The 23,383-nt window shown below is 37.6% G+C and overlaps 6 protein-coding genes across 10 annotated transcripts in view; 4 read left to right on the forward strand and 2 right to left on the reverse strand.

The window, feature by feature from the left end:
• The first annotated feature begins 552 nt into the window (after positions 1 to 552).
• Positions 553 to 3,001, forward strand: LOC105829764 (15-hydroxyprostaglandin dehydrogenase [NAD(+)]). The gene has a single exon (XM_012668833.2). The coding sequence runs from the start codon at positions 1,625 to 1,627 to the stop codon at positions 2,420 to 2,422; it is 798 nt and encodes a 265-aa protein (XP_012524287.1). The 5' UTR covers positions 553 to 1,624; the 3' UTR covers positions 2,423 to 3,001.
• A 339-nt stretch (positions 3,002 to 3,340) lies between these two features.
• LOC105829767 (histone H2A) lies at positions 3,341 to 3,831 on the reverse strand. Its single transcript, XM_012668837.3, has one exon. It carries the CDS (start codon positions 3,739 to 3,741, stop codon positions 3,367 to 3,369), a length of 375 nt encoding a protein of 124 aa, XP_012524291.1. The 5' UTR covers positions 3,742 to 3,831; the 3' UTR covers positions 3,341 to 3,366.
• Positions 3,832 to 3,945: 114 nt separating this feature from the next.
• On the forward strand, positions 3,946 to 4,620 carry LOC105829768 (histone H2B). Its single transcript, XM_012668838.3, has one exon. The coding sequence runs from the start codon at positions 4,034 to 4,036 to the stop codon at positions 4,403 to 4,405; it is 372 nt and encodes a 123-aa protein (XP_012524292.1). The 5' UTR covers positions 3,946 to 4,033; the 3' UTR covers positions 4,406 to 4,620.
• Positions 4,621 to 4,990: 370 nt separating this feature from the next.
• On the forward strand, positions 4,991 to 6,854 carry LOC105836022 (endoplasmic reticulum-Golgi intermediate compartment protein 2). The gene is made up of 5 exons (XM_012679773.2): positions 4,991 to 5,372; positions 5,513 to 5,885; positions 5,977 to 6,227; positions 6,306 to 6,566; positions 6,654 to 6,854. Exons 1-5 carry the CDS (start codon positions 5,270 to 5,272, stop codon positions 6,836 to 6,838), a joined length of 1,173 nt encoding a protein of 390 aa, XP_012535227.1. The 5' UTR covers positions 4,991 to 5,269; the 3' UTR covers positions 6,839 to 6,854.
• Positions 6,855 to 7,239: 385 nt separating this feature from the next.
• On the forward strand, positions 7,240 to 10,179 carry LOC105836025 (DNA methyltransferase 1-associated protein 1). The gene is made up of 5 exons (XM_012679776.3): positions 7,240 to 8,358; positions 8,464 to 8,794; positions 8,866 to 9,007; positions 9,100 to 9,254; positions 9,332 to 10,179. Exons 1-5 carry the CDS (start codon positions 7,796 to 7,798, stop codon positions 9,434 to 9,436), a joined length of 1,296 nt encoding a protein of 431 aa, XP_012535230.1. The 5' UTR covers positions 7,240 to 7,795; the 3' UTR covers positions 9,437 to 10,179.
• A 4,704-nt stretch (positions 10,180 to 14,883) lies between these two features.
• The window catches only part of LOC105836024 (sodium/potassium/calcium exchanger Nckx30C), a 68,743-nt gene continuing 60,243 nt past the window's right edge, over positions 14,884 to 23,383 (reverse strand). For all 5 annotated transcript variants that reach the window (XM_036284491.1, XM_036284490.1, XM_036284488.1 and 2 more), the window contains one exon: positions 14,884 to 23,227. In XM_036284491.1, the coding sequence (XP_036140384.1) occupies positions 22,987 to 23,227 (241 nt within the window). In that variant the 3' untranslated portion in view covers positions 14,884 to 22,986. The remainder of the gene's footprint in view (positions 23,228 to 23,383) is intronic.

The raw sequence follows: 23,383 nt of genomic DNA on the forward strand, positions 1-23,383 counted from the left end.
GTATTGTATACTTCTTCTAGTTTATGTCATATGATATATTATAAATAAATATTTTAATATTTATTATTGAAAAGTAAATCATTAACATCAGTATCAATTATTGAATTTCAAATTAATTAAGAAATAAGAATATATATGTTTTTTATTTAATTCTCAAATCTATAGAAGCCATAAAATAATCCATGAAATATGATAACATTAAAAGCGGATGAAACTTACAAATATAAAAATTTGAAACATATATTTTTGTAATTTTTCTAAATTGCTCTAAAAATTAATTAATTCATTTTATTTATTTAAAGATATGTATACAAACTTTTTAAAAAAAATTTCCGGCATTTTGTAAAAGTTTAGTTTTATTTAATTGTTTTTATTTTATTTTAGTATTATAAACAATATTTTTGTATATAAAAGTAAATTTTAATTTTAATTTTATTATGTATATTTTTCATAGGTAATGAATTGTCAAGAATAAACATTTTAAATGTTTTGTAAATATTAAAACATAAAGAATATTAATATTGATAATTTGTCGTTCATTCCTTTTTGGTTTTAAAATATGAATTTTAAAAGCTTATAAGAATTTTATATAAAAAGTTAAAGAAAATTTTAAAACAGTATCACATAGTGATAAAAAAATAGATAAGATAATTATTGTTTTTATTTTAGTTAGTGCATGTACGTTACGAATAAACATGCACTTCAAAGAGCAAATAGTAAATATCATAATCAGCGTTTTCTTGCAGATAACACTGGAAAATCTATAAATACATTTGATAATAGTACTTTGAATACAATTCTACACAACAATTACGCAATTTCTCAATTCTTTTTTCTTTTGTCCACATTCTGAATATTTGATTAAATTCGCATTAGTATTTTCAATATACTTAATAACTTTTTTCTCAGCGATACAAGATATACATGTTTTAGAATATTTTTTGTTCTAGTATATGTAATATCTTTATCCTTAATATATACCCATAATATTGTTATTTATAATTTACACATATTCATTACAATTTAAAACTTTTCTTAATGCGGTATAAGATAAAAGATGCATAAATATTATTATGTTAAAATTTAGTGATTTTAATTTTGCAGAAGAAATTCTTAAAAATAGCTTTAAATCCAATTTAAACTGCAAATTTCCTTTAAAAATCAGAAATTTATTAACAAAATAGATGCTGATAAAGAAATGTGTGTGTGTGTTTAATAAGATATGATTCTAAAATTACTCTTAACAAAAGGAAAACAGATATATTACAAGTATAATAATAATAATAATAATAATAATAATAATAATAATAGTAATAATAATAATAATAATGATGATGATGATGATGATAATAATAATAATAATAATAATGATGATGATGATAATAATAATAATAATAATAATACTTTACTCATTTCAAATAGATATCTTACAAGTAAAAACAAAAGAAACAAAAACTTTTTCCTACCAACTTTAACGAATCATCAGCGAATATAGAGTGATAAGAAGTGATACATATTATTATGTGAATGATGTTAACAGACAGTAACTGTTCACGCTTTAGCAGAGAATCATGTCTTACAAGATCATTTTAAATTTTATTGAAGAACACAAAAGATCGTCATAATGTACAACGTCCAAAATAAAACTGTGATGATCACTGGAGCAGCTGGTGGATTAGGCTACAAGTTTGCTGAAATATTGCTTCGCAATAGTGTAAAAAAGGTTGCTGTGGTCGACTTGCCAACATCGAACGGCCTGAATGCGGCGACTACTTTAGAGAACGAATTTGGTAAGAGCCGTGCCGTCTTCTTTGCCTGCGACGTGACGAAGGCTGACGATCTGAAAAAGACATTCGAAAAAGTTATCGACGTATTCGGAGGGCTAGACATTCTTATCAACAACGCCGGTATGTTGAACGATAACGAGTGGGAGCAAACAATCAATCTCAACGTTAACGCACTAATTCGTGGCTCTTTGTTGGCGTTCGATTACATGGGAAAGCACAAAGGCGGTAAAGGCGGCGTAATCGTGAACCTCTCATCTATACTTGGATTGCGCCCAGTTTCTTTCATTCCAATGTATACCGCTTCGAAATATGCCGTCCTGGGATTCAGCCAGTCTTTGGCAAGCATGTACGACAAGACCGGAGTGCGAATTGTTATCATGTGCCCGGGTTTTACACAGACAAACATGTTGGGAAATGCAACGGATAAAATGTGTGAATCTATCCGAGCTGTAATCACCTTTGATAGAGAAGCTAATAACGCAGAATTTCCGACACAGAAGACTGACAATGTGGCTCTCGCAATGTTAAATCTTATTCAGAAAGGTGAAAATGGAGCGGTTTGGGTCAGCGAAGATAGTAAACCACCGTACGCTGTAGATTTCCCTCATTATTCCAAGCGATCTTTGCCTGTATAAAGTTGGCATTTGATAACTTATCTTACTTTAAAAAATGTTTAATTTGTCTTATTTCTTTCTATTTTGTCTATCAATGACAACTAACTTATTTCAATTAAGTCACATTTCAATTATGTATATACATTTTAGATAAATAAAATTTGAACACACAAATAACTTTTCTACGGCTTTTAATTGTAATTTAACGAATATAGTCTTATTCCTCATTCTATTCCGAACTGTGGAATATTATTCATTTGTACATGTAAGGTACATACTTGTATTTTGAAGCGAATATTTTTATGAACAAGGACAAACAACTTTATTTATCGCTCTCAATTAAGTTTGGCGGGCAGTTTAGCATCCTCTTTAAGAGTTTGGTATGGGGAAAACATATTTCAATAATAAAATCTATATGCTAAAATATGATTAAAGTTAATCTTTTCATATATTTAAAATGCAAAATAAAAATATAAGTACATTACATGCATGAATATTTAATATGAATTTTTTTAAGTGTGAATGATATCCTAGTAAACGTTTTGATAATTCAACACGATTTATCACAAATGTATTCCTTGGATAATATAAAAAAAAAAACTTTTCTTATAGCAAATAAAAATAAAACAAAAAACCTAGTAGTTTCTATCAATATGTAATTCGATATTGTGTGCAATTTTAAGATTTAAATAGTGTACATATTTCAGAGTATGTAGATTTAACTTTTTTATGCAATTTTAGACTTACATACTTTTTGTGTAAAGTTCTTATTTATGTTAGCTATTACAAACTGAAAGATTAGATATCGTAAGGATTTGGTATTTTATATAAGTTTTTAATTTATGCTGACTAAATGCATATGAAATCAAGGTAGTAGAAATAACATTGCAAACAGGAATATCCTTCGTATGAGAAAATTAGTGGCCCTAAAAAGGGCCGTTTTTTTATTTGCTGATGATTTGCAGTTAAGCTTTCTTCTCGGTCTTCTTTGGTAAAAGAACCGCTTGGATGTTTGGCAGTACACCACCTTGAGCAATGGTAACGCCAGAAAGCAGTTTGTTCAACTCCTCGTCATTGCGAATGGCTAGTTGTAAATGCCTGGGAATGATTCTGGTCTTCTTATTGTCACGTGCGGCATTTCCCGCCAATTCCAATACCTCAGCGGCAAGGTACTCCATCACCGCAGCCAGATAGACCGGAGCACCGGCACCGACACGCTCGGCATAATTTCCCTTTCGCAGGAGTCTGTGGATACGTCCAACAGGGAATTGCAATCCAGCCCGATTAGAACGGGATTTCGCCTTTCCTTTAGCTTTTCCACCCTTACCACGACCAGACATATTTGCGATCAACAAACAATTAATCTACGACGAAGCGACGTGCACCGTATGGCAACTCAGTTCGATGTGGCATTTTTGGGCCCTCACCATTGTTATTTATACTCCCAATCAATAGCCACGCTAGCTACGCGCGACCAATGGGACGCGTGGTGTCACGCGATTGGTGTAGCGCCGCTAACGTTACCAGCGCCTCCATGTATATATAGAGGCGCCGAGCGATCAACTTGTCACTTTTCGAAGTTCCGTCTTAGTAGTTGCTACACGGCGTTCTACGAAAATCTGAAGCATCATCATGCCCCCAAAAGCGAGTGGCAAAGCTGTAAAAAAGGCCGGTAAGGCCCAGAAGAATATCAGCAAGACCGACAAGAAGAAGAAGAGGAAGAGGAAGGAGAGCTATGCTATCTACATCTACAAAGTATTGAAGCAAGTTCACCCGGACACCGGTATCTCCAGCAAGGCTATGAGCATTATGAATAGCTTCGTGAACGATGTCTTCGAGCGCATCGCCGCCGAGGCGTCGCGTTTGGCTCACTACAACAAACGCTCAACGATCACCTCTCGGGAGATCCAGACTGCCGTCAGGCTTTTGCTACCTGGAGAACTTGCGAAGCACGCCGTGAGTGAAGGCACCAAGGCTGTCACCAAGTACACCAGCTCCAAGTGAATTTCTCTTCCTCTGAAGACCAACGGCCCTTATCAGGGCCACAAATTTATTCAAACGTTTGGCATTTTCACGGTTTCAATAACTTTAGAATAAGAATTCACATGAATACGCATTCACGAAGTTGGAAGAAAATTTGTAGCAATGAATTCTTTTAATTTTACTGAATGTACAAATGATTTTAGAAAGATTTACTAATTTTCTTTTATCCAAAAAAACTAACATACATTTATACTATATTTATTGATCAACTTTAAATATTTTTATTTAATTCTTGTGCATTAAATTTTGCATAAACTCATATGAAAGATAATTGGAAAATGTAGAAATAATATAAAATCTCTTTATAAATTGTACGTTTTTCGTTTAGTCATCTCGGAAAAATTTCATTATTGAGAGCTTGATTTAGGTAATTCGCATAAGTCACAATGTTATTCGAAATATCTTATTTAAAAAGTATATTTAATCTTATGTTTACTATTTCAAAAAGAAACGTTAGCTAAATAATTTGTATGAAGACGCGAGGCGAAGCCAAGCGTATTGTGGCGCCATCTTTCTGTGCAAGACAATTGCTGCCAATGCTACCGTTATATTTTTTTATAACGATTTTGGTTAGTTTCCTATGTTTCATATTTCTTATGAATACACGGGATCGTAAGGTCCACGTGTCAAAAATGAACAAAGTCCTACGATCTTTTATTTAATTGAAATTTAGATGCGTGGCGAATATGGTACTAAATACGGCCAAAGGTAAATACCGGACTTGTACAGAGCTCTCGGCTTTTTCCAAAGCATAGAAAAATGCTTCTTATAGGTTAGTCGTAATATATTGTTAAATAATTTGTTGAGTCTGCGTAACTTGTAAAAATGTTGAGGCGACGACACGTAAATGTTAAAACGGTCAAGGAACTGGATGCATTTCCGAAAGTTCCTGAGTTATATGTCGACAAAACTGCTGTCGGGGGAACATGTGAGTTAACGAATATTAAAAATATGTTAAACATAATGCATATATTTATATATAAATATATGCATTTAGTTTCGTACATATATTTATTTTTAGTAATCTCGATCAACTCTGACCAATTAATAAATATGGTTTTGTTTCAGTTTCTATTTTTACAATTTTTATTATCGCATATTTGATAATAGCTGAAACAAGCTACTATCTCGACAGCAGACTGCAATTCAAATTTGAGCCAGATACCGAATTTGATGCAAAACTGCAGATTAACATTGACGTAACGGTTGCAATGCCGTGTGGCCGTATTGGTGCTGATGTTTTAGATTCTACAAATCAGCACATGATAGATTTTGACTCATTGAAGGAAGAGGACACATGGTGGGAATTGACAGCGGAGCAAAGGGCACATTTTGAAGCTTTGAAGCACATGAATTCGTATTTAAGGGAGGAGTATCATGCCATTCATGAACTGCTCTGGAAATCCAATCAAGTTACTCTTTATAGTGAAATGCCAAAGCGGTACGTACAGACTTCCAGTTTGTAATTTCATAATATTTATTGAAAATTGCAGATTAGAGTTTACGAGTACATAATCTTCTGTATTGTTTAGAAAGTCCGAACCAGATTATCCACCAAATGCCTGCCGTGTTCATGGTAGTCTGAATGTTAATAAAGTGGCGGGTAACTTTCATATAACTGCAGGAAAATCGTTGTCTGTGCCGCTTGGTCATATACATATTTCCGCATTTATGACTGATAGAGATTATAACTTTACTCACAGAATCAATAGATTTTCCTTTGGGGGACCTAGTCCAGGTATTGTGCATCCCCTTGAAGGTGATGAGAAGATTGCGAATAATAGTAAGGTTCTATAAAATACTAATATTAACAAAAACAAGTGTGACTTACCATGTATTTAAAAAATGTTTTTTCCTTCAGATATGATGCTTTATCAGTATTTCGTCGAGGTTGTCCCTACAGACATCAGGACGTTGTTAAGTACATCAAAGACATACCAATATAGTGTCAAAGATCACCAGAGGCCAATTGATCATCACAAAGGCTCTCATGGAATACCTGGAATTTTTTTTAAGTACGATATGAGTGCGCTTAAAATTAAAGTGACTCAAGAACGTGATACAATCTTTCAGTTTTTAGTGAAATTATGTGCCACTGTGGGTGGTATTTTTGTTACGAGTGGTAGGTAACAGATGAGCAAGCACATGAACTTTTTATTAAGTAATAATGTAAAGAGTTATTGAATCTTTTTTAAATCTTAATTTGCAGGTTTGATTAAGAACATTGTACAAAGCTTTTGGTATATTGTAAGCTGTAAATTTTTAAACTTTGAGAAAAAAGTAGACAATGGTGGCTCTGTCTCATCGCATTCCGTGAATTATCGGTCGACTGATACCATAAATTTACTTGATGTTACAGCCCCTCAAAGTATCGATATCATGAGACCTCAATAAAGATTTGTATTATTTATTTTATGTATTTTTTATTATGACCTAATATTTAGTGAAATTAAATGAAATTTAGAATATGAATCAAATGCATTATACAAAGATGTAATGTTTCTGTTGTGAATGGAAATGATTAAAGTATACATAATAATTAATGATTTGTGAACACACACACTTAAAGATAGAAGCTTCTATTGTATGTAAATATGAACAATTGTTACAAGTATATGTACAAACTTTTAACGTTAAAAATTGGAATTTTGACTACTTGTGGCGTGTATAATTAAATCTTTATGAATGTGTATAGATGCTTTTGATATAATAATGTATTTTTTCATATGATTAAGAAAAGAAAATTTAGAGATAAGAAAAATAAATTTTTAAAATTAAAACATTCTGAATTGTAAAACTTTGAGAGTTAAAATTTTTTATTTTTGTCGTTTGTGATGGTTAATTATTTTGAAAAATCAGAATTTCGATAGTCGATAACAATTGAATTTGACTTATCGACTGCAGATAATTACTAGTATCCAGTTTTGTGTTTATCGATCGAACTTTTAGTTAAAAAAAAATTGATAAAATATCAATAGATTATAATCACTTTTTGATCAATTTTTGAACTATCAAATTGAAACCACACAATGAAAAGAGCACGTAAATACATTGGTGATATAAAATTTTAAATATTCACGTTAGATGTCTACCTGCCGGCGATGTATTTGCATGCATGCACGAGAGAAGCATTTCGCAGTTGAGTGTAATTTGCGGCTTTTGTAGATTTTGTGTCTACCATTTTTATACTTTCCCCTTGAATCTTTCTTTAAACATTCGAGAGATGTGTTTGCTCAGTAAAACTGTTTATACAGCAACGATAAATTGAGCAAGTTAACCTAATGGAAACCTAACCTCAAAACACGTAAAGCAACCTCCGACTCCTCCGAGAAAACACCATTAGCCGTTGCGATGGCAGACGTACGCGATATTCTGGACATCGAGGTGCCGACGACTGGCACGGAACTTACGAAGGAGTCGATACTCGGCAGTGACAAGAAAAGCCGCAAACGGTATGATTACAACAAGATGCCGAAACGTCCTGAGGGCATGCACCGCGAGGTGTTTGCCCTCCTCTGCAAGGACAACAACGACGTGCCGCCGTTGTTCCCGACCGACACCGCGAAGGGGTACAAGCAAGTGCGTGCCAAGCTTGGCATGAAGAAGGTCAGGCCGTGGAAGTGGACGCCGTTTACCAATCCGGCTCGCACGGACGGCGCGGTTTTTCATCACTGGCGGCGTGTCGCCGACGCTGGAAAGGAATATCCCTTCGCCAAGTTCAACAAGAAAGTTCCTATTCCTACGTACACGAATGCCGAATATGTACAACACTTGGTGACTAACGGCTGGACGAAAGCAGAGACCGATCATCTGTTTGATCTGTGTAGAAGATTTGATCTTAGATTCATTATCATCAAAGACAGATGGGACTGTGCCAACTTTTCCACCAGATCTGTTGAAGACTTGAAAGAGAGGTAGAGAGATGACACATGTATTTGTATTTTACAAATTCAGATATTTTTTCCTTTTTGTGAAATGCATTTGCTACTTTATTACTAAACTTTACTATTAATCCATAGGTACTATCAGGTCTGTGCTGCATTGACAAAAGCAAAGTCCCACACAGATAAGGTTTACATCTTTGATGCTGAACACGAGAAACGCAGAAAGGAACAGCTGAAGAAGCTGTTTGAACGTACTCCCGAACAGGTAGAGGAGGAGCAGACTCTACTGACTGAATTGCGCAAGATTGAGCAAAGGAAGAAAGAGAGAGATAGAAAGACACAGGATTTGCAGAAGTTAATTACAGCGGCCGATCATCAGGCAGATCCCAGAAAGAGCGAGAGGAAATCTTCCAAAAAGAGTAGTAGCTCTTCTAGGAACAGACCAAATAAAACCGATACTTCTCACGTATGTCATAAATTTATACTCTTACAAAAGTGCATTTATAGCGAAATACATGTTTTTTTAATAATTAACAGGCTGTGGAGTCAGCTGGTATTAAATTTCCTGATTTTAAGAATAGTGGTGTTACTCTTCGTTCTCAGAGAATCAAATTACCCAGTAGTCTTGGTCAAAAGAAAATGAAGGGGATTGAGCAAATGCTGAATGAGTTACGGCTAGGTAAGTCATTAATAAAATCGAGATTTTTTTACATGTACTTTATACGCTTATAAAATTAAGGATTAAAATGTAAAAAAACTGTTACACTGTAGAATTAAATCCACCGCCGACGGAACAAATATGTCAGCAGTTTAATGAACTGCGTAGCGATATAGTTTTGCACTACGAATTGAGAAGTGCGTTATCGACATGCGATTACGAGTTGCAATCTTTAAGACACCAGTACGAAGCGCTGGCACCGGGGAAGGTAAAGATCAATACTTCGAATAAACGTTTTATGTAATTTGATTTTCGTTACGCTCATTTCATCTTCTCTTATTTCAGACTTTAACGATACCACCGGCGCTTCTACCAAAAACAGAACCAGAAGTCAAAGCGGAAATCATTGACGTGGTAGGATCGCCCACCACGCCTAGTATTACTCATTAATTCAGAATAATCTCTCTGTGAGATAAGAATTAGTCAAGTAAGCTCTGTACATATTGTTCTTTTAAATTATCAGCGTGCCAATCTTTATACCTCGAAAGTTATTGAGCATGCATTACAATGTATTATATTATGAACCCCTTTTTATTTTTATTAAGAAAAAAAATAAATCATTTAAGAAAACAAACAATATCGTACGGTAGCTCTCACCTTACAAGTGGGGTATAATGAAATAACAAGAAGACGTAGCGATGGTAATTACTTATATATCTGTGTATTTTATATTGTCGACAAAAAGTAACAATGTACGGTCAAACCGTATAATTTATCTACAACAATCTACAATAGATTACAATATGTTTTGTTTTGTTCTTGAGGGTATAGGAAAGGAGGGTGTGTGCTCGGGAAGAAAGAGGGAGGAAATGTAAAATCGGGGTCAGGACTTGGACGGGAGGGGCGGGGGGAGGGGAGATCGGCAAGTGTGAAGGGTGTCAGAGATGGTCATCGATGCAGGCCTTTCTTCGTTCGTGCTCCGTTACTCGCGTTACAGTTGACTTTTTTTCGTTCTATTTTTTTCCTCTTTTAATCCTATGATAAATTATTCGAGATAGCTCTAGAGCCGTACTTGGTACGGAATAATGCGTTACATCTGCGATAATAATCGACAAATCAGCGGTCGTGTGTCCCGCCTATATTTTAGTGCCGCTACGTTTCGCTAGGACTCTGCCGATCGAAAAAAAAAAAAAGCTCAGACGAGAGAGAGACTATAATTGCGCGGGATTCACCCCCACAGAGTCGCAATTCTCTCTCTCTCTCTCTCTCATCTTCGATCGTCATCGTTCTAGCGATCATAGCCAGCTCTTTTCTTTTTCTTTTTTTTTTACGCTTGACGGTCGCATACCGGTTCGTTCTTGTCACAAGGATACTTGTCCCTTCCGAGACTCGAGGCAGCGGCTAACTGTTGAGTCGTATCACTCGTCCGGAGTCGGAAATTTTTCGCCTCACCGCCGTGGGCTGTGGCGACACTTCGCACTCCCCGTTTTACGTTTTGAAACCTTATAAAAATTTACATCTCGATACATGTGTGACGCACACACGCGCGCTTTTTCCCTACGTCGCTCTAGTCTTATATACTAAGTAATAAACGCTATAAGAAGAGCTATTTTTTTTTAAATGTGTATGCAACGCCGTCGCCATCGCGCATATACGTCTACGTATACGTGATCTTTGCGTTACCGCGGAAATATATCGGAACGTATCCCCGACGGATCGGAGGGCAGATACCGCTCAAGAGTTCGAGGCTGCCTCGCGTGGGATCGTCGCGTTTAGCGATCGAACATACATTTTGTGCTGCTATGTTTATATTGAACACGGCGGGGCGACCGTGACTTGAATGACTGAACGCCGCTGTCTCCGAGAGAGGTGTTTCGTGTCTTTGATTCCCTAAACGAGAGACAGACTTAACGATATAAGGTTTCGCTGTCGGCGCACGGAACTCAAGATAAAACGGAACGGAGAGGTGTGAGGGGAATCGCCTCCTATAGGAACAGTTTACGTCCCGGACAGTCAAGTAATCGATAAGAGGGAGCGATGGAAGTTGCTCGAAGGAAAAGAAAAAAAAAAAAAACAACTTGTCGACAATATTCGTCGTTTAACGATCCTGTCCCGCAGGCATTTGAAACGCAAAGAGATACCATTCACCGTTCGTCGCGCGAATTTCGTTAATAACAATAACATCCGTATCTCTTGCCCGCACTCGCGTGTCCTATATAATGACAATATAATATGCATTATAATATATCATATGTATGTACAATGGCGATGGAAGGGAGCGCTCCCTTTTATTTTTTTTTTCCTTTTCGCGAAACAAGACACGCGTGAGAGATACGACGTGCGCGAATTTCCTTCGGGCTCAGAAAAGGTGCTGCAATCCGCTTTATTTATCCACGGAGCACCGTCCGGTATTATTGAGCCAGTCATGTCGAGCAATTAATAAATGCTGCAATAGAGATGGGATTGAGTTCAATATTTAAAAATCAAATAATCGAGTTTCTGACGATTTAAATAGTATTCATAAGAAATAATACGTCGTACTCGCGAAGCAGTTGATTATTAATTTCTAATTATTTTCGAATTTTAGACTGAGTACCCGCGAGAATTCGAAATGCATTTATAAATATATTTTACAGGTAATATTCGAACCCTAAGAGTAGAATTATTAGTAAATAAATTCCTCTTTATTAGAAATAAAATTTTTAACAAAGCAGTCGCGCAAAGAATTTATATTTTTAATTTTGCTTCGAGTTAACTTGGAAGTAATAACACTTTTGTTTCTCGAGGGTACTCATATAGAGTTCGAACATTCCGTCCAAGTTCGAGTCTATTTCGGAAGTACTGCTTTTCATAGTAATCATAGAAAGTTCTTATCGAAGTAATCGTAAGAGAGAAACTCCGCAAGCGGATTCGAACATATTTGTATAAGATATTCAATCCCATCACTGCGTATCGGCAATAACGTCGTAGCAATCACGGTGATAGCATAACGATATCGTAATTATCCGCAGTATATATATATCCATGCAGAAAATGGAGCGCTTGATGTGAGGTCCATTGCAATATTTTTACTTGTCCCTGCGATCTAACTTGCAAATTGTTAATTAGATAAATAACTATAGATACGAGAGTATGTGTGTCGAGATGTAATTAAAAGAATCAGCGTTCTCTCCCGACAGCTTCATAATACATCTTCCCTAATTAGAATGTTAATGTCGCATAACGCTCGCTTGCTCTCAAGCATCTGAGAAGTAGTTAGTACTTTAATCCTCTTAACGTTTATACTCTGAAGTCATATTTCTTCTTTTTTTTTTTTACTTGTGTAACCATAATGATAGCAACAACAACAACATGCGATAAGGATATAACTTTAACAGAGTAAAAGAGAAATTTGCCAACAGGGAGTCGGATGAGAGAGAGGGCGGTAATTCGCACTGTGATTTTATAGGATAATGACAGCTTTAACTCTCTTGGATGATCTTTTTTTTTTTTATCTTTTCTCTCTTATGTGGGCTACCTCAGAATGTTGTCCCGTCTTAAAACGTAAATACTGCCGAATCGATATCTAAGCGTATGTCTCATCGAGGTGTTCGAATTATCGCGAATTAAAACTGAGGAACAAGTGATATCCTGGGAAAACGATACTTGCTTCCGTAAAGATTATTGCGGGAACGGGAAGTCTATGCCGCAAGTATCGTGATATGTCTATAATAAATTCGAACGAGATATAAGTATAGAGATACTCGATCGTTTTCATTTAACACTGTTAATTAATCTTTGCTTTTGCCGAGCTGTATATATTTGAATAGTATGAGATAGATATAGAATGTAAACTTGTTACTTGTTTATTGTCGATTGTGTGTATCAACAAATACTCGCGAATCAAAGTGAAGAGTCAAAGGCGCCGGCGCTACATCCGGCGCTCGAAGCGAGAAATTTTTTTTTTTTCGGAACTTTGAAGAATTGTTTGCGTGATCTTTTTTTTTCTTCTTTTAAGTTACATCGCTACCGTAACGTGACTCGTCTCTTTTAACAATCGGTAATTGGCTATTTTTAGTTTACGCAATTTAATACAATAGCGGAAACTTCTGTCCCGACAGGTATTCTAAATAAATGCCTATACGCGTTTTATCCTCTCGAGTTATCGTAAAACGCAACCTTTTTTTCCCCTCGATCGCTTTTCGCGTATGCTTCTTGCCGCACGACATCAGTTGAGTCATTAAGTCCAGGTGAAGCGTGACACAGACGCGAAGGCGCGCGTCCCTTCGTGAGAATCGGATTTAATCGTGCAAGAAGTACTTTCGCCATTCGCGGGGCCACTTACTGTCACGGCGCTCGAAGGGTCGCCACGCGTCATCGACGGAACACGCGGTCATCCCCCTCGAAAAGCAGCAGTGCAAGTGAAATTCTGTTCTACTGCGATGATTCCGTATTAGGAACGCGTTTTGCCAAATGGCAAAAACGCGAGGGAGCGGGCGGTTAGCATGCAAAGAGAGTCTGTGCGAACCAAGCCGCGACGAAGCCGTACGCCGTAATACTTGCTAAAGAGCTTGCGGAATATATATCGGCGTAATCCTCATCACGAGTCAAATAGAATACGAGTTCTAAACGGACAGATGTCGTACGCCCTCATATCATGACGTTAAAACGCACTGGGAAACTCAGAGATTCGTCCGCGGCATCTCGCGTATTATCTCAATGTCTCGCAATATGTCTTACGTTAACGTAAATTTTTATACATCGCATCTGCCTGTTGTACAATGTTTCGCTTATAAAATTATTTCGCAACTGACATCAAATAATTAAGTAAAAACTTTAAATAATTACGTGGGCGTACAGAAATAATATTTGGATACGATATTGTTACGGTTGTTACTGGTGTGAAACGCGCTCAAGTATATATCTTACGATATCAAATTAAACTTAAGAAATAATTGAAATTAACATTTCGTTGACTAAATTCGGTCATTTAATAAGACACACGCGATTGTCTCACGATTCCTCAATCGCAAACTTGAGAACTTACTCCACGATTCGCGTTAACCCTTACAGGGGCACTGTCCCATAAATGGGCCACTTACATTGCCGCAGTTTTAAATTGATGTTGCTTTTATAATTTAGCCATAATAATTGTGCCGTTTTATTTTCCTAATTTCTAAATACTTATCCTTTAAGTTTTATTAATATTTTTATTTATTATAATAATTAATAATTGCGAACAAATAAAGTAAACAAATAGTTTTGTTTTAATCCATCCTTGACAAATAAAGATAAGAAGCAAAAAAAAATTACTGAATATTCTTGATACTTTCTATCATATATAATTTTTGTAAATTTTTTCGCAGATTAATTTTTTTATAAATAAATAAACAATTGTACGTTTTTGCGTAAAAAGCGTGAAATGTGAAAAATTTAAAAGTCTAATATCAAATTCGTAATCTCGTGACGCAAAAAATCTATAAGATTGTTGCAAAAAATTTATTTCTTTGAAATTATTTTTTATTGACAGCTGCTTGGATCCGTCATATTAAATTTGTTTTCAGATTTGTAATCAGCGCGACCAGAAAAACATAGAAGTACACGTTTTCATAAAAATCCATTGAGTAATGTAATTGTGCCCCTAAAAGGATTAAATGAACATTTTTTCCTCCTCACATATACCGCCATTGTCGAAACTGGTATACATATTCCTATTGTAGCAATTTAAATGCAAACAGTTTACAGTAAAAGCCATTCCGTCATTGCGGTGGATCTTCTCGCGAAAAAAGAAGGAAGAAGAAGAGGGGAAAAACTAATTTGTGAATTGCGAAAACATCGTGAGAAAGCGTCGCAATCGGCGAGTGAAATTCGACTTAATCGCACGCAGCGTCAAGTGTGTGACAGAGTTCGCGCGAGTATTCTTTTGAAATATTTTTATTATTCATATTATCATCCCTTTCGTTGTCCCGTTATTTGTTTAAACATCCGCGCGTATTTCAATGTGTAATAAGTTCAAGCCTCAAACGATCCTGCAAATGACCGGAAGAAATTGTGTTCGTCGTTTCGCAAAATTTTTTCTCTCTCCGCCTCTTTTTTTTTTTACATTTTTTTTTCGCATAATATGTAACATGAGAAATCGTAGCTTACTCATTTAAGACATCCCTACACAACATGGCTACGATAATGCGTAATGGATATGTGCGCAAGTGCGTGTAACGAGTTGACTCGCGGCAAGAGATGAGGGTGGTTGCGTAGGAGGAAGAGGGAGAGGAAGAGAAGGAGAAAAGGGGTGAACGGGGGGGATGGCGAGAGGGGGTGCGTGGAGGAGATGCAGTGTCCGCGCGTACGCGCACGCACGCGCACGTACGCACGTGCGCACATAGGCACACGTTTTTAAAAGTATATATGTATATGTATAGATTCTGTATATAATATATCAATTATTGATTTTTTTCCCTTTCGTTAAGTAACTAGCCCCTCCGAGTATGTATATATATACACATAGATATATGTACAGAACATATATATGTGAATATATATATATTTGCAATTAGGTGATAAATTTTTATATGTAATCGGGATCACATTCCGTCGCTTAAACATTCGCTCGTCTCTCCGGATTCGCACGGTTCCATGTTCTCTCTCTCTTTCTTTCCTTCTCTCTCTCTCTCTCTCTCTCTCTCTCTCTCTCTCTCTCTCTCTCGAACTGCTACTTTCTCGCATGCACGTTTCACACGCATCCCTCGAAACAAGCTACGACTAAGTACCCTACTTACGCTATGACGCTATGGTAGACAACAACAAGTAATCGTTTATCCTAGAACTTCTGATCTCTTTTTTTTTTTTAAATCGCTTGTCCTACTTTCGTATCCGTAATATATGCCGTAAAAATGTTGTATATAATGATATTAATATATTGTATTATATATTTCGCTTTTTATTGCACACGCGGCGTCGCGCCCGTTGGCGCCAGCGTCGTAAGTAGGACCGGCCGATTCGTTTTTTTTTTCCTTTTCGAGACGCGAAAAAAGGCGTTGATCATTGAGAATCGTTGATCTCGAAGCGCATCAGATGAAATCGTCACGTTCGAGCATTTGATTCGCACGAGCGGCGAAGCAGCCTGAACGGCCTCCCGACGCTGACCCCACAGGTTACCCTTTAACATTCTTCCTTTCGCTCTTTCATATTTTTTTGAGGGTGCTTTTTTTATCCACTATGACTTTATGTTTTTTTTCTTTATGCTTGCGTTTAGTTCCGTTTACGTTAAACTTACTCGCACTCGGTTACGCGATTCTCTAATTTTAATAAGCTGAGATTCGTCCCGCGCGAACTTTGGAACGTGGTCGTTGATGCGCTTGTATTTCGGTCCTCTCGGTCTCTCCCTAGCCGGGAAAATTGTTTTTCCGCCCTTGCACATACACACACATACACAGAGTCGCCTGGGCGGCGAGCTTGACTTGCCGGCAATCGTGCGAATTATCGTTGTACGCTCGTCACGCATAAAACGATCAATTATGCCTCGGCCCCGATCTAAGTAACGCGTCGAAGACGTATCTTACGAACATCAAGAAACGAAATCGTTATTATCGGTATTAAAACGTTTCATCTTGGAATCGCCGACTTGAACGTATACAACGTTAGATATACTTTACATATTTATATATCTGCGTATTTATATATTTATATGTATATGTGTATGTATATATTTATACTTCTTCTCGCGTTTCGCGCCCCTCTGTTTCGCCTTTCTAGCACTCTGCGGTGATCTAATTAATCTCGTAAGACGTGATTTAAATCTACGCGTCGTAATCCCGTAAATCTCCCTACTACTGCGGTGTGTGTGATGGACGGGGGTACAACCCTATGTATATGCGACGCTTTGAGATGGCGAGATACAATGAAATATATATCAAAAGAAAAGAGCCACGAGAACAAATGTGAGATACTCTCCCGGATTTTTTACGTTATGTGTCCAGCATGCTGATCGCCCAGAATCGGCGAGGGTTGCATCTCTGCACCGTTTCATCGTGTAACAACGTTGACTCGATAATCGGCCGACGATCCAGCTTACTTTCTCGAACAATATATATATAATACATATTTATATAATCTGTAATTATATAGAAACTTTATAACGCTCGTATATAGCCTCAATCTAATTATATCTTACGAGACTTAAGTCGCTAATAATACTACTAAGTAATCAATTATTATATATTCAACATTTTTCTCTCTTTGATATGTGCGTTCGCGCTTTGTCAATGCCAAGAAAATATTCGAAGCGTTCGATCTTTCACAGCGTGCGTTTTGTGTCCCTTTTTTTTTTTATATTCCACTATCCCGCGTTATTTTATATTCCACGAGTATATCGTAACGATTATATGTCTCGTGCCATCGAGGGCAGGAAAGGATAGTGACGCGCTCTCTTAGTATACACGATCGATCGATCTGCTTCGAGGAACAGATTTGTCACTCGGCTCCCACGAACAACTTGCCGAAATTTGAAGGATCGTTTCGATCGTCGTCGCGTGCCCGGCTCTACTCTACCGACCTTGTCACGATGTAAAAATTCCTCTAACGTTTTTTTTTTTCTCGAAAGCTACGTTACAAAGTACGAAAAACCAACTAAACCCTTAACGACGCTTAAAGTCTAGAGCTTGGAGCGCCCTTACGAGCGCGCGATGGGTTCCGTATCCGTAAGATAACAGCTACCATCAATCCTAAACAACGTATTCACATAAAAATATAAAAGAGTTTAACGGATTCTCTATATATACATATATATGTATATATACACATATATGCGTGTATATATTATAACAATAAGTTTACCTTTTACTACACGAATAAAAGTCTCGAAAGCCACGTTTGGAAATGAAGCGTTTTCGTAAATATAAAAGGATAATTGTATTCCCAGAAAGCCTTTACGACGCCTTCAATTAAGAAAGGTCTATCGGTTACCGACAGATTATATACTTGTTTCAGGTTGAATTCACACTAACCGGTGGGAGTTAATAGTTTCCGTTCTCGTTTTTCTCGACGTAAACCCGAACGTAGTGGCAACGAGGGGGACTTAGCATCGAATGCGTTCCACTTTATAACAAACTTGTTAAACAAATTGAAAACGATTTTCGCCTTTCGCGAGCACACTTCATCTCGTCGCGTTCATCTCTCGAACGTAAAGTTTTGCACGTGGTATGTGCGTGCATGCGTGCGCGAGAGAGAAATAAATCTATCTGTATGTTTCTCTCTCCCCCTCTCTCTCCTTTTTACACTCTCTCTCTCTCTCTCTCTCTCTCTCTCTCTCTCTCTTTCTCTCTCTCTCTCGCCACTTTCGTGCTTTACGCGAGTAGTAGATTACACGTGCGTGCATACATGTGTCTGATAATTCGACAACGCGAGGATCGGGGATCGTACGGTCGCTCTTATGTACTAATATAGTACATGTTTCACACACACACACATACACACACACGCACACACACATACACACACACATAACTGATCGGAGCTAAAACATTTCGTGTACCTCTCTGTTTCGCCCTTTTGAGAGAGCTGGGTTGCGGTCGCAAGTCATCTTTCGCGTCATTTATTCGTGCACACAGATTGATCCCTCGAGTTGAGAAGCTCGACATTCAAAACCGAAAACGGACTGTGTCTTCTTCACCGCCTCCCTCGCCAACGTCGATGATATTTGTTCTACGGGTATATTACAATGCATAAATTACACGAACACCGCCGCGCTTCGAGCCCTCCGGCCCGACCTTCGACTTATCACGCGATTCGCCGCTAATCCGCCTTCGTTGTTTCGCCCAACTGACAGACTAATCCTTTTCGTGCCCCGCACACTGCGACGTAAAATGCCTCGGTGTTGAGTTCTCTCCCCGACGTTTCTCCGCTACGTTTCCCCGTTTATATGTTTCACGTCACGAAGAAATCTAATGTAGTTTTCCACCGGCGATCGTTGGCTAAAACCGACAACGGCTCGTCACGAGTTACACCACGTCCGATTTTTGTCGGATCGCCGAGCTAAAAGTTCATTCGTCCGCTCTGACTTAAAATACAATTTCCATTTACGGAGTCTGATCGCGTCTACCTCAAAGTTTGTTTATACTACTTAAGAACAGTGCCTCTTTTTTTCCGTTCACGATAATTTCAAGTTATAATTTCCACTCGTTGGCTAGAAATTTGATAAAAAGATAAAAAAATCATTTAATACGAGTGAAATTTCAAAGTGGTTGTTTCATTCGGAAGTGAAATTTCATAAAACACTAAAGTAACGAGACTCTTCTTTGGAATTAATTGGCGCAGAGGGTAGTGCAGCGGGCGAAATCCATTTTGTCGATGTAATGCCGAGAGCTCTGTCGCAAGAAAGGAGCATCACTATCTTAAGTAGTGGTCGAGGAGATCGCATTGTTGCTAAGATTACTGCCATTCATTGCTTGTTCTCGTGCGGTAACCATAATGGTTCTGTAGTAGTTGCAAATTATCTGCACTATCTCTTTAAAGTTTAACGTTGCAGTTAAATCATCCTTTGTCGTATCGCGCAAAAAAATACGCAGTCTAATCGAAAGTTATTGATATCGTATCTTTTTTCTCGCTACTTTAATCATTAACGGACGCTACGCGGATCATCGATCAACTTTAGCCTCTTTTACCTTTGGGCGCGATTCACGATCTTTTTCACTGCGTGAGGGATCGAAGCATTGCAGGGTACGAAATTTTTTCACTGCAATCGAACGCATAGAGATTGCACCGTTACGATTTGGGCAGATCAGAAACAGGTAGACGTAGCTAAAGTAGGAAGGCTAAACGTAATAATAATTGTCACATGGGCGTAAATACTGAAACATAAGCTGCGAAACCGAAAGACCATCCTTTTTCCAACGTCGGGACCATACAAAATGCGATAAATGTAACGTTAAATATATAATATAATATATAATTCATATATTCTTCGTATATGTTTCATCGTCGAATTTTCACACACACACAACACACACACACACATACACACACATTTTATCTTTCTCTCTCTATTGTATGTACGTGTGATTTTGATAACCTAAAATTCGTTCTATCGATTAACGTAGACGGTACTTTTATATAATTATGGTCTTTTCCTTCTTCATATCGCGGATTAATTTTTGCATTAGCTGTGGGCTTCATAAAAAGCTAGGCCGCTTTTAGGCGTTCAGGCTACCGAAAATGTAATGTTATTCCTCTGTTTGTGTCTCTCTCAAATTGTGTGTAGGTAGGTGTAATAACATTTTGCTCACCTCGTATGTAATATAATCGATATATCACATTATAACTATTACCTCTATGTCCTTAAAACTTTATCCTTTACAAACGCTTTATACAACACGGGTCTTGTAACCTGGATTAAAAATCGCCCCATTCTGTCATGCCCTGGCTGTACATGTTCCTACTTCTTCTCTCCTTTTCTCTTTCTTTTATCTCGAACTAAAAAATCGTTCTCTTTCTTTATCTCGTTCTCTTTCTCTTTCTTTCTCTCAATCTTACGCGCATACACACCTGTGTAAACTTGTTCATGTTCTATTACCCGTTTATCTTCACTGTGTACATGTAACAACCATAATAATCATATTTTCTAACGGTATCTTAGTAGAGTGTTATAGTGCAATGTCGAAAACTTGAAAGAAGTTAGCAAAAGAACAACTGCTCGGAGAGTATCAAGCTGATGTGGAACATCACGGAAAGTGCAATGTCTAAACAACTCGACATTCGTCTGTTTCTTTCACTTCGTAAGAGCATATCATAATAATAATACATTACTTACACGCGTGCAAATATATCTGCAGTGTATCTCGATACTTTTCCTATGCAGAGAGAATATCGCATGAGAATTCGATCGCACGTAAGATGCATCAGTAAGCGACACGAGCACTCTTGGAAGTAATCTTTAGAATTTTCACAAGCACCAATTCGAATATATGATTTTTGCGACAATTTTCTCTATGCACTTAAGAAAATCTGCTTTTTTTCGCATGTCGCTTACAGATTATAGTTACAGTAATAGTAATAATTGTATTTAAGAGAAAACACGCTCGGAATCGGAACCTAAATGTCTTACGCGAACGAGATGTTTCCTTGGACTTGTGAATTAATTTTACACTGATCAGTAATACAATAAAAAAATTTGCCGAGGTTTTTACTGCGCAATTTTTCTCGACAACGTCATGAATAAATTTCTCAAGCAACATTTAAGAATGGAAATTTAATTGGTCGAAAAGGCGCTTTTTTCAAACGGATGATTTATGTAAATAAGCAATTGTCTTTTCTCTAAACTGTAAATTAATACCACGCAATAAATGTTTCCTTTTTTACTCATAAACCGACTCGCAACTGTGCAATTTAGCGATTCGAAACAAAAGTGAAGAAAATATAAGCGGCAAAGAGATTTCAACTGATTTCCGATCAATGTTTCATATTTTTATTGCTATCATATCTTATTCGCGTAGCAACATTTGTTCCGATTGTACGCTGAAAATTCGGTGCGACGATCAGCCGTTTCGTTTGAGACGTTTGATTGCCAGTGCTTGAATCATATCAATTTAATAAATCAATGTTTGAAGACTTTCTCAATGGCGCTTCATGCAATTTCACGAATGTAGAACGAATATTTTATTAAAACAGTCAAACATGCTTTTATTTTAATTTTTGCTAATAATTTGCCATTATTAAATTGGAAAGTAAAATGAGGAAAAGAAATAAAATATTTTCAGCGTTTGCGACAAAAGAGTTCCTCGCATAACACAATATATTGTAATACATTGTAACACACTGTAAGTAATTTTGGTTAACGAAAAGTATATAAAGTTATACGACTTGCCTGAAGTGCGCACCTGGCATATATGGCACTCGAGATGAACTCATGAGCGAACGTCGTTTGCGTCATCAAAACGGAACGACAAACATCGCACCGCATCAGCCTGGATTCCGTGAGTACAACAGAGTGAAAAGTTATATAACGCTATTCTACGATATTGAAGACGTAGAGAATAATACCTTTTGTTTTAGAGAAAAATCGGCGAGCGGTCAGGTCACTTCTTCTAGGGATAACGTTATGTATAATATATGGACGTGAGCGTGCCAAGGAGTCAAACGAGAGAGAAGACCTTACGGTAACGTTTTGTAAACGGTAACATCGCGTTTTAAGTCTAATATTATTGCTGTTATAGGTATACTCGGAAAAACGTGATGTTTCGTGGCAAATACACGAATCAAGCGTTATCTGACGATACCCGTGATTATAACCAGAAGTAATTAGAAATGTAGGACAGCTTTCTGTGAACCTTTATTGTAATGACTTCAGGTGAAGTAATAATAAGTTAAGGCAATCAATTTGTTTGATGTTCAGTGTCGCTTATTGATTAACAAGAAGTAGGATGTGAAAGAAGAGGAAATGAAGGAAAAGAAAGAAAGGAGGAGGAAGGAAGTGTCTGTGCCAGAAAACTTTGGGGAATTATATAAAATTATATTTGATCCTTGGCACGATCGGCTAACGCGCTCGCCATGCCTAAATAATAAAGTAGCGCACTCGAGTGGACTCGGTTAATCCTTAATAAGACGAGTATTTCGTTTCAGGTATTTCAAGATTTTTATACAATATGTACACCTCTCGCGACTAGAGCAAAACGCCTCGTAATCTGTTATACGCGAAGTTGTTGCCGTGACCCGATGATCGGTGATAGTGGCGGTGTGATAGTGGTGCTGCTATTGCCGTTCGTACTGTCAAAGTCTCCTTCACGCGCGCGCGCGCGCGCGTGAAGGTTAATGACTGGCGCGGTTTCCTCCTCGGCTCGAAGCGGCGACCGCGGGGAAGAATTCTCTCGTCGACTCGCCGACGACGATGACGATGATGATGACGAGACCCGTAACTGTGCGTCCGTTTCGCAGACGTATCGGTTTCCTCCGGGGAAAGAAGTTTTTTTTTTTAGGGGGGGAGGAGGAGGGGGGGATACCTCTGCTGCCGCGGCTGCGCTGTCCTGGCTGCCCTACACCGGGCAGGTCAGAATCTCGTACTCGAACATCAGCGAGACAGCGACGAAGACGAAGTAGAGGATGAACATCGTGAAGCCGAGGCCCCTGTTCATTTTCCATCTGAAGCAGGCGATGCTCATGATCACGAACAGCAGCATGCAAAACAGTATCGCTATGCTGCACACCATGCCCACTGAGTTCACCTCCACGGGTTTCCCGTAGATTAAACCGTATAGGAGCCATGGAACCGGAAGCCTGCGAACAGAATCAAAGCGCAAATCGAGCCCATTTTCACTGCCCGACTGATGTACCGATACTATAATTCTATCGCACTCGGATCTTTTTATCCGAGTTTTGATTTTCTTCTCATTATTTTCTAAAATGCAAAATAAAGTACGTACTTTTCATTGT

Source organism: Monomorium pharaonis, chromosome 3 (assembly GCF_013373865.1).
Source record: "Monomorium pharaonis isolate MP-MQ-018 chromosome 3, ASM1337386v2, whole genome shotgun sequence".
Classification (NCBI taxonomy): Eukaryota; Metazoa; Arthropoda; class Insecta; order Hymenoptera; family Formicidae; genus Monomorium; species Monomorium pharaonis.

Bases quoted from the DNA above. Each gene is read 5' to 3' on its own strand.
- LOC105829768 (XM_012668838.3), top strand. From the start codon at position 4,034: ATGCCCCCAAAAGCGAGTGGCAAAGCTGTAAAAAAGGCCGGTAAGGCC.
- LOC105829767 (XM_012668837.3), bottom strand. From the start codon at position 3,741: ATGTCTGGTCGTGGTAAGGGTGGAAAAGCTAAAGGAAAGGCGAAATCC.
- LOC105836025 (XM_012679776.3), top strand. From the start codon at position 7,796: ATGGCAGACGTACGCGATATTCTGGACATCGAGGTGCCGACGACTGGC. The intron at 8,795-8,865 runs GTATGTCATAAA...AATAATTAACAG, and splicing joins ATAAAACCGATACTTCTCAC to GCTGTGGAGTCAGCTGGTAT. The intron at 9,255-9,331 runs GTAAAGATCAAT...CTCTTATTTCAG, and splicing joins AAGCGCTGGCACCGGGGAAG to ACTTTAACGATACCACCGGC.
- LOC105829764 (XM_012668833.2), top strand. From the start codon at position 1,625: ATGTACAACGTCCAAAATAAAACTGTGATGATCACTGGAGCAGCTGGT.
- LOC105836022 (XM_012679773.2), top strand. From the start codon at position 5,270: ATGTTGAGGCGACGACACGTAAATGTTAAAACGGTCAAGGAACTGGAT. The intron at 5,886-5,976 runs GTACGTACAGAC...TGTATTGTTTAG, and splicing joins TATAGTGAAATGCCAAAGCG to AAAGTCCGAACCAGATTATC. The intron at 6,567-6,653 runs GTAGGTAACAGA...CTTAATTTGCAG, and splicing joins TGGTATTTTTGTTACGAGTG to GTTTGATTAAGAACATTGTA.